Source organism: Lampetra planeri, chromosome 3 (genome assembly GCF_965212315.1).
Source record: "Lampetra planeri chromosome 3, kcLamPlan1.2.h2, whole genome shotgun sequence".
In the NCBI taxonomy this organism is placed as follows: Eukaryota; Metazoa; Chordata; class Hyperoartia; order Petromyzontiformes; family Petromyzontidae; genus Lampetra; species Lampetra planeri.
The window spans coordinates 9,469,312-9,483,652 of record NC_136109.1 but is presented as its reverse complement, the minus strand read 5'-3'; the positions used below and the strand labels follow the sequence as shown (position 1 = coordinate 9,483,652).

General features: G+C 48.0%; 1 protein-coding gene across 1 annotated transcript in view; it reads left to right on the top strand.

Moving 5' to 3' along the window:
• The first annotated feature begins 261 nt into the window (after nucleotides 1-261).
• LOC144717333 (DEP domain-containing protein 1B-like) overlaps nucleotides 262-14,341 on the top strand; it is a 29,731-nt gene continuing 15,651 nt past the window's right edge. Inside the window, exons 1-3 of the mRNA XM_078592815.1 lie at nucleotides 262-491; nucleotides 7,601-7,869; nucleotides 10,711-10,990. Coding sequence (XP_078448941.1) covers nucleotides 444-491; nucleotides 7,601-7,869; nucleotides 10,711-10,990 — 597 coding nt within the window. The 5' untranslated portion in view covers nucleotides 262-443. The remainder of the gene's footprint in view (nucleotides 492-7,600; nucleotides 7,870-10,710; nucleotides 10,991-14,341) is intronic.

The following is a 14,341-nucleotide window of genomic DNA, read 5'->3' as shown; positions in this document are numbered from 1 at the left end:
CCCCCACCCTCCTTAACCCCCCCCACCCCACACCCTCCTTAACCCCCCCCCATACCCCCACCCTCCTTAACCCCCACCCCCACCCTCCTTAACCCCCCACCCCACACCCCCCACCCTCCTTAACCCCCACCCCACACCCCCCACCCTCCTTAACCCCCACCCTCCTTAACCCCTCCCACCCCAAACCCTCGCTATGCCACGCCCACTCCCCCAAGCCAACCAATGGGTGAGCAGCTCGCCTGTGGCTTCATTCAAACTTGGATTCTGGGCGGCAGTGGCGGTGGCGGCGGCGGCGCCTCTGAGGGAGAGACCGAGGCGACGTTTCGCGTGAGGGAGCGAAGGAAGGAAAACGTTTAACAACAACAACAACAACAAAAGTTCGCCATGCTTTGAAACATCCTCCGTCGGGCTGCGAAACAAAGAGACGGAACTAACAGAGGGTCATGGATAAAACGTCGTACACCGCCGGCCCGTACAGAGCGACTAAACTCGTGAGTCTGTCGCCACTGAGCGAGGTTGAGATTGTCGACGTCAGTTATCGATTCATCGCCGCCGCGTTCTGTCGTTTTAATCTAAATCGATTTAAAAACAAATCGATAATAACGATGTTTAGATTTGGTAGCGCGCATTCGGCTCGACGGCCGTAACGCCGCCGCTGATTGGGCCGCTCGCGCCCCACACCCCTCCCCCTCCCGTCGTCAGCCAATCACGGGGCGCCGTCGTGTCCCCGGGGGGCGGGGCGAAGCGGTCTTGACCAATCACGGCCGTCGCCACGCTTATGCATGTTGGAGAAAGTAAAAGGCATCCGTGGTGTCTTGGTTCTTTCGGTAAAGTCACGTAGAAGGGAAATAATAAAAATAAAACATAATAAAATAATTCTCACGACGTTTCGGCCACAACGCAAGCAGCCGTCCTCAGGTGAAGAACAGGTCTGTCGGAAAGACAGCGTCTGACAGACCTGTTCTTCACCTGAGGACGGCTGCTTGCGTTGTGGCCGAAACGTCGTGAGAATTATTTTATATTATTTTATTATCTCCCTTCTACGTGACATTACCGAAAGAACCAAGAAGATGAATCCCTGCAGTCACTGAAAGCTTTAAATCGAAATTTGATTAGTTTATCTTGTCACTTGGCACTACTGTCGTGTTATTGTACTGTTGTATTAATGTCCACGATGATGATGATAGCCACTCTGCCGAGCTATTTCGTTTGCGGAATGGCCAGGCTCAGTTTTGCAACAACAACAACAACAGTTAATAAGCCTGCTGAGATTAAAAAATTAGTTTAGTATTATTTGGATATATTTGTAAAGTTATTTGTTTACCTTTATTGTAACTTTGGGCAAACTGTCGTGTGTGATTGTACTGTTTGTTGTTGTAACGTCCTTACCACGTGCCCCATTACTTGGACATCTGTGATGAAGCGCTTTATAGCTTTTCGGATTCCTCCTGAACGATCAATATTCTGATTCTGAACCCAGCACGAAGCAGCAGCAGCAGCAGCAGCATAGGAGCGGAGTCTCCGTGCCTTGAGATCATTCAGATGATCTTGGCTGTTATAAATGTCCACTTGATGGGCCACTCTGTCGAGTTTGTGGATGGCCAAGTCGCTTCTGCAAAAAAACAGGTCCCTGCGGGGTGGGCTGGTAGGAACGAACAAATGAATGGCTATAATAAAATGAAATGGCTGGGGTACGATACGAAGGGAGAGTTTGAGGCCTAGTTCTAGGCTTTAGGCCTAGCTGTAGGCTTTAGGCCGCTGTGAGTTAATTTTTAATTTAAATGTTTTAATTAAAAACTATCTCAGGGAATTATAAGGGAATGTTACACTTGTTTAGCCAGGAAAGCCTCACTGAGTCTAAAGGTTTTGTAGGGTCCTGCCAAGTGTTTGCAGTAGGGGGCGATGTTGCTACACCTAATCGGACATCGGACGGACGGACGGACGGTATAATCTATTGTAGGCTGGTTCACTTCGTTCCTACCAGTATAAGTGGGGCTTTTCCTGCTAGGATGGGGATGGTTTATTTGTATGTTGTTCGGGTGATTTGTTTACCTTTGCACGAACTATATCGTGTGTCTATTTTTAAATCCTTTATATTAAGTTCGCTTGCTTGCTTAGGACCGTGCAAATCTTTCGGTCGTTTTTTAACCCACTTCCCGTGATCCAATCGAGCTGACATTTTGCACACAGACTCGTTGTGCGTGACAATTAATGTTCGTGAAAAAAAAATTCAAAAATTTTACACTTTTTAGGGAAAAAATAATTATATGTAATTACCAATTGCTTAATGGTGGCAAGCAATCATCTGACCCATAGGTGGCAGCCATCTCAAGCCAGAGGACGAGAGGACTCTAGCCGCCATGCATATAAAGGATTTATAGTGAAAAACTTCGTTTTTTCGGGTTAATTTTTTATTTGTGTGTTGTAACGTTCTTAACCTGTGCCCCCGGCTGGATATGTCTGGACAAAAAGCTTTACAGCCGCATATCAACATCAATAACACTGGTCAACACACTTTTTCTGGCATAAGGTATTCCAAATATTGCATTTTCAATCAAAACTGCAGAAGAAAAATATCAAATAAATGTGGATATCTACATAAAATCATATTATAAACACACTATCCTAAAAATACAGCACCATATTTTAACACTAAAGCAGTCACTGACTCGCAACAACTTGCAATCATAAGTGACGGAGTTAATTTCGGGTAAAATCAATGAAAATGGGGTATGCCGATAGCATAAAATGAGATGTGATAGAGCAAATCTGAGATCAGATTTGGAATCAGCACCCTGAAGTTAGTCTAAAACAGCTGCAAAAGTCCAGGCCAGAAAAAAAATGTTTTTTTGTTGTTGACCAGTGTAATCAGCCGCCGATACTGCACCCCAATCCCTCCATCTCATAAACACATTCCTGCAGGAGGGAGCTGGTAGGAACGTTGGGTTGCTCGGTCAATGGCCAGGGTCAACGGCGGCGTGTTGTATTCCGCAAATATGCCCGACTGTGAGGGCGGGCACAAGCCGGCGTGAGTAGGTTAAACGTTACATTGGTACGGTTGGCTACGTACTGTGCGGAAGAAGTTCAATATATACATAGCGACTCCGAGAGATACTCTACATAGAAACCCATAGAAACACATTTAAGACAAGCCACAGGGCTGAGTTTGTGGTCATGCAGCCGAAACTATTGACCTCTATGGTAAACCCAGAGATACATAGAGATCTTGATTTGAAGCTTTCGTGACTTATTTTGTTTTATTTCTACCTACGTGACTTTACCTAAAGAACCAAAGAGTATACATAGAGTTGTACAGAGACTCAGAGATACTCTACATCGAAAACCAATTTATAGCAGCCAAATACTCCAATCGCATGTTTCTAGATGTGGAGGGAAAAGCCGGAAGACCCGGAGAAAATTTCACATGACCTGGGGAAGAACATGGAAACTCCAAGTATGCAGGCTTCATGGTCAGGATCAAACCCGTGTCCTTCCGTATACCAGGCGAGGTAGTAAACATCTCGCCACACACACGCCGGTCGTTGGTGGTGAGTGATATCTGAACGCACATCTCGGATAACGCCTGAACGTGGTGTTGCAAGCTGTGGCCGGGAATCGAGCTTGGGTTGCCGCTGTGTACAGAGCACAGTGTGTGTGTGTGGAGCTATTACCTCTCCCACGTTGGCACAGTATCCGTAAGATGCTGGGTATACGGCAGTGGTTTAGTGGCCAGGATTTCTGCATTCCTGTGGAAACTGCCATGATGACGATTATAAAATGTTCTTTATCTAAGAAAAAAAACCTCTCAGGAGTCGGTATTGGGTTGTTTGGCTATTTTATGGTCATTCATTCAACCCCCCCTCTCTCTATAATTAAGGCCTCGACACAGAGGCATTGGGTCTCTGTGTGTCTGTGTTGTCTCTCTGCTTGTGTGTCTGTGTGTCTCCGTGTCTGTTTTGTCTCTCTCTCAAATTTAGTTATGCCTGATGACGGTTGCTTGTGTTGCAATCGAAACGTCGTATTATCATTATTTAATTGATTTCCTTTCTACGTGACTTTATCGAAAGAACCAAAGAGTAATTCCTGCAGTCACGAAAGCTTCAAATCAAGTTTCATGCAAAGATAATGGCTTTTCCTGGGAAAGGAAACTTATCTTCTTGGTTCTTTCGGTAAAGTCACGTAGAAGGGAAATAATAAAGTAATAAAAATAAAACATTATAAAATACAATTCTCAAGACGTTTCGGCCACAACGCAAGCAGGCGTCCTCAGGTGAAGAACAGGTCTGTCGGAAAGACAGTATCTGATCAGACGCTGTCTTATTTTTTATGTTTTTTTTATTTTATTATTTCCCTTCTACGTGACTTTACCGAAAGAACCAAGAAGATGAATCCCTGCAGTCACGAAAGCTTTAAATCGAAATGTCACACTTTCTTGAGTATAGTCACGGAGTGGCTTTTTACTCCGGCAAAGTTTGCCAACCAATTAGGACTGCAGCTTGCGTATAGATCATGTCCATTTTATTTTAAAGAAGGGAACAAAAAAACATGTTCGTCAAATACCACAATGTGAGTCATACTCGGGCAAACTTTATTTTGGTGATTTTCGAAAAGTTTTTTGGTTTGGCCATGTTTGTTTGTTTGTTGTAGTACAGAGTTAGACTGATGGCCTTCATCTAAGTTGTCTTGTGGTTGTTGTTGTTGTTTGACTTGCATCCTACTGGGATACTTGCACAGGGTTGGTGTACGGTGATTTTTCTGCAATATTTTGCTGTCTTTTCTTGGATTTTCTGTTTGCACTCAGTCACATAGTCACTTTAAGATGTTTTCTTGTTCATGTTTTTGTTTGTTGCGGTTGCACCCGATTCAAGAGCCGAATGGCTCACAGGGCTTTTACCTAATAAATTAACTTTGAACTTTGAAGCGCAAATTTTAAACCATGCTGGGATGGTAATGGTGCAATCAATTTTGTTCACTTGCCAAAAGTCGCTGACTTATTACATAAACAAGCCATATTTTTAAAACAACCAAATAGTGACCTCAAAACGACAACCCCATTGCTATATTTAGGATCGTGTCGATATTTTGACCGGCTGCCTCCATTTATGGAGCTTCCCTCGTGAGCGTAAGGTCGCATTTTAATTATTAAACCATTGGTTCAATGCCCTGTCTAAAATATTTAAATCATAATCTCACCCACTACACACACACCCCGCCCCACCTCCTAATACGCTTTCCAATATTAACCTACTGGCTGTGGTCTATTAACCAACTGGGACCGGTTGCGTAAAACATTGAAAGGGATAAACTCAAAAAAAAATTCTGTGGATTTTACACCTGATGATGATTGCTTGTGTTGCAGTTGAAACGTCGTGAGAATTTTTATTGTTTTATATTAATATTATTTTATTATTTCCCTTCTACGTGACTTTACCGAAAGAACCAGGAATAGGGATAAACTCCTTTAGTTTTCTACCAATCGTGGAACAAGTGGGTGTCAGTGAACTATCCAACCCTCCTACTCCTACCCTCTTCCCTCACCTACCTCTTCTACCCACGTTACCCGCTCCACCACCCCCTCTCCGTACAGGGGGTAGTGGTGACGTAGCAGTCAAGATGCGCGGCTCTTTCAAATTCGCTGCTTCTGCGGCCGTCTGGAACGCTCTCTTCCTTCCGACGTTCGGCAGCCACTGGGAGCTTTGCAACTTTAAAATCATCTAGACTGAAACTAATTTCTTTAGAACTGATTTTTGTGGAGAGTTGTCCTCCCCCCCGCACCTCTGATGAACATGGTTGGCTATGTACGGTGCGAAAGAAGTTCTGCGTACATAGAAACCCTTCGAAAAATCTACTCGACCACGGGGGAGCGTAAACATACAAACTCCAAATATGCATGCGCCAGGGTCGGGATCGAACCCAGGGCCTCCTGCACACCAGGCGAGGTAGTTAACATCTCTTTTTTATTTTAATTTCTACTTTACTTTTATTAATTTTATTTTAATTTTTTACCTACGTGACTTTACCGAAAAAACCTAAGAGGATGAATCCTTGCAGTCACGAAAGCTTCAAATCTAGAGTTAACATCTCCTCGCCACCGCGGCGAGAAGGTTAGGGAAGGCACTCCTCGTACCTTTCCTACCCTCCCTGCAGTGGAACGAGGTGACGTCGTAGATGAGGTGACGTGGGTGGGACGACGGGTCATACGAGATGGACATCACGGACACTTCAAAAAAATCATTTGAATTGTAACGCAGAATCGCAGAACGAGAGGGCCTAGGTTAACCGTTACGTGTGCACAGTTTATCTCGTTTAACTCCCCCTTTTCACCATACCCACCCCCCCCCCGAAACCGATCTCAAACTGGGCATCTGTGAAAACTTACCGATTCGGATCAAAGGCGTTTGATGTGGGTGCCCCAAAGTAATTGGCGTCTCCATTCTGTCGTCTCTGCACTCATTTAAAGCGACTCTCTTGTTAACGTCACCGAACTCTTAAGTGCGAACGCCATTTAGCAACACGATTGCTGTTAAGTTTAGCCTGTAGGTAAAAAAATTAAATTAAAATTAATAAAAATAAAATTATAATAAAAATCACGACGTTTCGGAGGCAACACAAGTCTCCGTCATCAGGTGGGACCGTCACAGATAGATTTGCTGTATCAAGTGAGGCAGGGATTCCAAGATGCAAGTTCTTAAATACAAGTTAAGGGGGAGGAGAGGGGGGGGAGCTTATCAGAATGTGGTAGCCAATGAATGGAACTTATAAATTTTTTTTACCCACGTGACTTTACCGAAAAAACTAAGAGCGTGAATCCTTGCAGTCACGAAAGCTTCAAATCTACAAGTTTAGCCTGTTTCATCTTCTTGGTTCTTTCGGTAAAGTCACGTAGAAGGGAAGTAATAAAATAATAATAATAATAAAACAGAATACAATTATTATGTTTGATTTTTTTTATAATAAAAATAACAAAATCATAATAAAATTATTATGCTTTATTATTTTTATTATTTAATTACTTCCCTTCTACGTGACTTTACCGAAAGAACCAAGAAAATTAATCCCTACAGTCACGAAAGCTTTAAATCGAAATTTAAATCGAAGTTTAGCCTGTTTGTTTTTTTGAATCTGTAATTGCAGAATGCTTCGATGTCGTCTGCCGGCCGAGTCAAACTCCGAAAAAATTAACCCGTAAAAACAAAGTTTTTCACTCTAAATCTTTTATATGCGTGGCGGCTAGAGTCCTCTCGTCCTCTGGCTTGAGATGGCTGCCACCTATGGGTCAGATGATTGTCTGCCAGCATTAAGCAATTGGTAATTAAATATTTAAAAAAATTCCCTAAACAGTGTAAAATTCACGAACATTAATTGTCACGCACAACGAGTCTGTGTGCAAAATGTCAGCTCGATTGGATCGCGGGAAGTGAGTTAAAAAACGACCGAAAGATTTGCACGGTCGTAAGCGCGCAAGCAAGCAAGCGAACTTAATATAAAGGATTTTAAAAAAGAACCTCTTAGTTCAATAAATACAAAATCTGATTCTGATCTCTCTTTACCCACCCGCCCGTCCCCACCCCACCCCCCACCCTCCCCCGGGTCCCAACAGTGGAACGAGGTGACTTCGCAGTTCCGCGCGTCGGTGCCGCTGCGTAGGCACCGCGCTGGCCTGCGCTCGCACGCTCGCTGCTTCACGGCGGCGGAGGCGTGCGACAGCCTCCTGTCCGTGCTGCGTGCGCACTCCGCCTTCGGGCACCGCGTCGGGCGCCCGCAGGCCGCAGCGCTGCTGCGCAAGCTGCTCAAGAACCACGTCATCGAAGACGTGAAGGGGCGCTGGGGCTCCGAGGACGTCCACGCCGACGACGGGCGGCTCTACCGGTGCGGTGGGGGGGACGGAGGGGGTGGGGGGGGGCGGGGGTGGGGGCGTCTGTGTCATCGAGTTTTGTGGTGGTCGGGCGCACGGCTGGGAGCGCCACGGAGGCTAGGAGATGTTAACTACCTCGCCTGGTATGCAGGAGGTCGTGGGTTCGATACAGACCCTGACGATGCCTGCTGCTGTATATTTGGAGATTGCTGTGTCTCTCTTTCTCTCATCATCATCACAGTTGCGAGATGTTAACTACCTCGCCTGGTATGCAGGAGGTCGTGGGTTCGATACAGACCCTGACGATGCCTGCTGCTGTATATTTGGAGATTGCTGTGTCTCTCTTTCTCTCATCATCATCACAGTTGCGAGATGTTAACTACTTCGCCTGATATGCAGGAGGTCGTGGGTTCGATACAGACCCTGACGATGCCTGCTGCTGTATATTTGGATATTGCTGTGTCTCTTTCTCTCATCATCATCACAGTTGCGAGATGTTGACTATCTCGCCTGGTATGCAGGAGGTTGTGGGTTCGATACAGACCCTGACGATGCCTGCTGCTGTATATTTGAAGATTGCTGTGTCTCTCTTTCTCTCATCATCAACACAGTTGCTAGATGTTAACTACCTCGCCTGGTATACAGGAGGTCGTGGGTTCGATCCAGGCCCTGACGATGCCTGCTGCTGTATATTTGGAGATTGCAGTGTCGCTCTTCTCTCATCATCATCATCGCAGTTGCTAGATGTTAACTACCTCGCCTGGTATACAGGAGGTCGTGGGTTCGATCCAGGCCCTGACGATGCCTGCTGCTGTATATTTGGAGATTGCAGTGTCGCTCTTCTCTCACCATCATCATCATCATCACAGTTGCTAGATGTTAACTATCTCGCCTGGTATACAGGAGGTCGTGGGTTCGATCCAGGCCCTGACGATGCCTGCTGCTGTATATTTGGAGATTGCAGTGTCTCTCTTTCTCTCATCATCATCACAGTTGCTAGATGTTAACTACCTCACCTGGTATACAGGAGGTCGTGGGTTCGATCCAGACCCTGACGATGCCTGTTGTATATTTGAAGTTTGCGGTCTCTCTCTCTCTCCCCGTGGTCGCGTGGATTTTAAACGCGATAAACGAACCGTAAAGCTAAATCGGAGTTGCGGTCAACAAGGCTGTCTTAACTTTTGGCACGTAACTGGGTAGTGGTACAGACACAGAGCGATGCTGTAGCTTTAAGAACCAAATCACCTACACGACATTCACAGCTACATCTGGGGTAAGACTCGAAAAATTCGTGGTCCCACGTTGCAGCCTCTTAAAGCCTCTGCGTTGAATCCGGCTTCTGTCGTGTGGCTCAAGAGACTATAACTGCGTCGGTTTACTGAGAGATGATGGCGCGTCATAGTCGGCGAGAGACAGGTCGCAAACGGGTTTTGATTCCTTACCCGTACCCGTACCCGGCCGCACCAGGGTCGCAAACGGGTACCCGTACCCGTTCCCGGCCGTATCCGTACCCTACCCGTACCCGGCCGGGTACGGGTAGGGTACCCGATTGCGACCTCTGGGATGAAGCCATGTTGCAGGCGCGGGTGGGTTGATTGTAGGAACTTGAATTGTGAGAAGAGACAAGATGTTGGGAAATGAGTGACAAATAGTTACTCATCAGTGACTCACGGCCTACCCGTACCCGTACCCGGCCGCACCAGGGTCGCAAACGGGTACCCGTACCCGGCCGGGTACGGGTAGCCGGGTATCGGGTAGAGTACGGGTATCGGGTACCCGGTTGCGACCTCTGGCGAGACATAATAATACCGCGTTGTCCAGGGCCACGGGCCAACTCTGGCTAATTTGTACAGTCCTTGGGTTCGATCGCTTAACTATAAATGCGTCGTTAAACCCACCACTACCCGACACAACCAATTGGTTAGGTTTGTCATGTCAACAAAACGTGGCCAATTCGTTACTCGGTACAGCACTAACCGCTCGCGTGTTAGGGAGTGAACCCACAATATTTTCAATTTGAGTACGAAGTTTCGCCGGTGATTACAGTAACAACGACCAGCATCATCAGGCGACGGCCAGGGTTGTGGAGGAATCCTCATCCTGTTCCGGTCTTGAATAGAGGGATCCATGTGATGTCGTCACTCGTCAGCCAACCGGGTGTAAATACCAAATGACTTAGTGGGCAGTTTCTTGGAACCAATTACCGTCGTCGAGAGGGGAGTTCTACTCCATGGCACGTTTCAAAACGCTGCGTTTTGTCGTCGTTTCTCCCGACCCCTACAAAAGGATGTCAAACGCCCGCGTCGCTCGAACCCGTCGTGCCAACGTCAACGGCTCACCCGACTCTCTCTCTCTCTCTCTCTCCCGACTCTCTCTCTCCCGACTCTCTCTCTCCCGACTCTCTCTCCCGACTCTCTCTCGCTCGACTCTCTCGCCCGACTCTCTCTCTCCCGACTCTCTCTCCCGACTCTCTCTCCCGACTCTCTCTCCCGACTCTCTCTCGCTCAACTCTCTCGCCCGACTCTCTCTCTCCCGACTCTCTCTCTCGACTCTCTCTCGCTCGACTCTCTCGCCCGACTCCGTCTCTCTCGCCCGACTCTCTCTCTCCCGACTCTCTCGCCCGACTCTCTCTCTCCCGACTCTCTCTCCCGTCTCTCTCTCCCGACTCTCTCTCCCGACTCTCTCTCCCGACTCTCTCTCCCGACTCTCTCTCCCGACTCTCTCTCCCGACTCTCTCTCCCGACTCTCTCTCCCGACTCTCTCTCGCTCGACTCTCTCTCCCGACACTCTCTCCCGACTCTCTCTCCCGACTCTCTCGCGCTCGACTTTCTCGCCCGACTCTCTCGCCCTCGCAGGTTCCCGCCCGAGTCGCCGCTGAAGGCGGCTGCCGGCTGCCGGCGCTCTCCCCGGGGTCACCGCCCGCGAGGCTCCCTGGACGGCGCTCGGCAGGAGAAGCGACGGGACGTGGAGGACGATCGCCGCCACAACGACGACGACGAGGAGGAGGAGGAGGGTCTGTCTCCGCGCCGGCGGCCCCGGCTCGCATCCGCCCCCTGCCAGAGCTCCGGCGGCTCGGGCCGGCGCAGGATCACGCGGGCCGCGGGAATCACCGGACCTCCGCCCCGGTTCCTGCTGGTGAGGCTGGAGATGCGGTAGCGTCGGCAGCGGCGGCGTACCGTACGTATAGACTGTCGCTACCGCCACCGCTCGGCAGCGTCCGGAAGCTCCCGTGAACAACAACAACAACAACAGATCTATGAGAGGTGCACGGCAAGATGCCGGGGATGGCTGTCGGAATTTTTCCCGGATAGGTGACGTAAGATATTTGTATTTCCGCCTATGACAGATGCCGGTTAAGAGAGCATTCCGGGTGGTGAAGTGCTTTTGCTTTTCCGCGTTAATACAACGCTTACGCACGTGCTTTGGGGCGGTCACTCCAACTCGACTCCGAACCCTACACTATACACTCCTGCGTCACTTTTCACATCTCAAACTAATGATAATAAGCGTAAGAAACGTGAATATTTAAACGGTTGAACAATAACAAGTGAACAGAAGCGGCGCATCTTTTCAGGGAACTTGCCGTCAGATCCGCGGCATTCTATTCTGTTTAGAATGTAGCCAGCGCTCCTTATCCCGGGCTCTTTACAACGCAAACCGACGGGGCGGTACGCGGAGAAGGAGGGTGGGGTGGAGCGACTGTCGGCGAGTGAGGTGACGGAAGGGACGGAGGGGCTGGGAATGGAGCCGCGCGTGATGTTAGCCGGGGTTGTAGGTTTAGTGGTGTTAACTACTCGCTGTTCGCAAACTGAGAGAGCGGATCGTGAATAAGGTTTTCCCGCTCAATCAAACGGTCAGGGTCAAAATGGGGTGAGGTAGGATCCAAACGCCAGATTGGGAAGGACCAATCGGAGGGTTCCACAAGGTGGCCGGGGATTGGACAACCCGGCCACGAACAGGTATAAAAGCCAGAGCGCTGAGAGCTCTTGGCCAGTTCTGCTACACGAAGACCCAAGTCGGCCGAAGACATCTAGGACCCTGGACCAAGCCCTCCAGCTCTTATCAGGGCTAGGGCTCAGTGTAACCAGTGGTCGGGGAGAGATCCCCTAGGTCCAGCCAGAGGACGCTGGGATAGCAGGGAGATTAGATAGCCTGCAGGGTCCGGTGGCTTGTACCTTCTGAGGGTAACGGGTGAGGGGACCATATACCCCTTAGTGTGATAGGGACTGTGTATTAAGATAATAAACAGTGTGTGCCATAAAGAAGTTTAGAAGTCCGTCCTTTACAACACTACATAGGGAAGGAGGAATACGGTGGAGTGTGATGGCGAATGAGGGCGACGGATGGGTGCAGCGTGGATGAGAGGCATCGGGGAAGGGGGGGGGGGGGTTATGGGGGGCACACGCGTGTCGTTGGAATGACTTGGGGAGGTGACGCGGAAGAGTTTCGATGGCACGGCAGGGACACGGCGACGCTGTCCGCGGACGGACAACGCAGCCTCCGCCGACTGGGCTTCTTGTCTCACGGCGCGGTGCCCGTAGTTAGCAACTTCACCAACGCGGAAATTCCATTTTGTTCAAGCGAAGAGCGTCAGTAGATTTGTATCGCTCGTGCGCACGCAACATTTTTCGCAAAACCCGAACATTCGTGCATCGAGGGCTAACCCGGCCCAGCTTACCCGTAGAATGATTTTCAAACTGGGCCCTGAGTCACGCTCTAGGCTGTCGAAAGTGGGATAACGCGGCGGTATTCAACCGGGGGGGTACGCAGAATCCTGGGGGGAGGTTGAGGGGGGGGTACACGTGGCAATATCCCAGGGGTTACGTGAGGTCATCTCTATAAATGGTGAAATTACAGGCAGTCCTCTACTTACGACGGAGATGCGTTACGACGACCCCATCGTAAGTGGAAAATATCGTAAGTCGAAGATGGCCTATAGTCTACCCAGGAGTCTTAAAGAATGGTGATAATTTAGCAAAACAGAGCAATTTACAGTACCGTACTGTATAAACTATATACTGTATGTATTTATTAATTACAATACTGTATTGCACGGCAAAATGTAAAGTAAAAAAAACAAGGTAAATTCTTAGCCTACCTATATGAACTGCAGGAAACAATCCTATCTGTATTATAAAAACTTTTAACATGCATTGAACGTATCGTATCGTGGTAACCTTAAAATTAAATCGCTAAAGCTACATATCATGCATGCATTGAACGTATCGTAACGTATCATATTGTACTGTACTCACCAAGATTCTGTCCGTCGTCTGAACACTTTAACGATGTTAGGTTGTTGATGGCAATTTTGTCGTATCGCCATCGTAAGATCGAAATATCGTAAGTCGGACCATCGTAACTCGGGGACTACTTGTATATCATATGTGAGAGTGGTGAATGGTCGGGTGTGAATCTGGCAATGTCAAATAACTACGTTAAAATGGGAATCCATATGATCTAACCCATAATGCTATACACGACCTTTCTCAACTCATTGATCGTGATCAATTTGGTTTCCAAGGGCAACCGGCAAACGCGAACAAATGACGTCATGCGGCGTGCAGAGCGTCTGTTGAATTGTTTTTTTTAATCGCTTGCGGTCACTAGTTAAGCTAGGAGTGATAACCTCACAAAGTGGACAATTGTATCAAATATTGATTTTCATTATCCGTACATTTCTCAGAACGTTGTTGGGTCCAGCAAGGTGGAGTATACTCTGTTGAAACAAAATTTAACAAGGGGGGGTACAATGGCAGGTTTTTTTTTTGTTAGATCGCGTAAATATATGAATGTGTCATTAAACCCGCCACCACCCGACACGGACAATTGGTAAGGGGTTTGTCACGTAAACAGAACGTGGCCAATTTGTTATGAGTACGACACTAGTGTGTAGTAGTGTAGTGTATTGTGTATAGTAGTGTAGTGTATAGTGTAGTGTGTGTAGTGTAGTGTATAGTAGTATAGTGTAGTATACTAGCATAGCAACACCGATTGTGTGTTGGAGAGCCAAGCCACAACATTAACAATCTGAGTACGACGTTTCGCCAGCAATTGCAACCAGCTTCATCAGGTGACAGCCAGATGTGTGGAGAAATCCTCCTGATTCGTTCCTTACATAGAGGGGTAGATGTGATGACGTCACTTGGGGGATTAATGAATGCATATCAATGACTAATGGGTATCCATTGCCGTTGGGCTTATTTATATCGTAATCAACATACATTACGCGTGCGCGTTAACACTCTTTGTCGCGAAAGCCTAAGGGGGGGGGGGGGGGTGTACAGTAACCAAAAAAGTTTGAGAACCACAGCCATCACATATTGGCAGCGTCTCGTGGCTTGCTGCGAGCTCCTAACCCTGGGCCCGGCCTGCCGGACAATAATAATAGTTCAATAATAGTTCAATTTGTAACGCGCGCAAATTTGCGGACGTAGTGGCCGCAACTCAGAGGCGCGGAGCCAAGCTCAGAGTCGCTCAAATGCA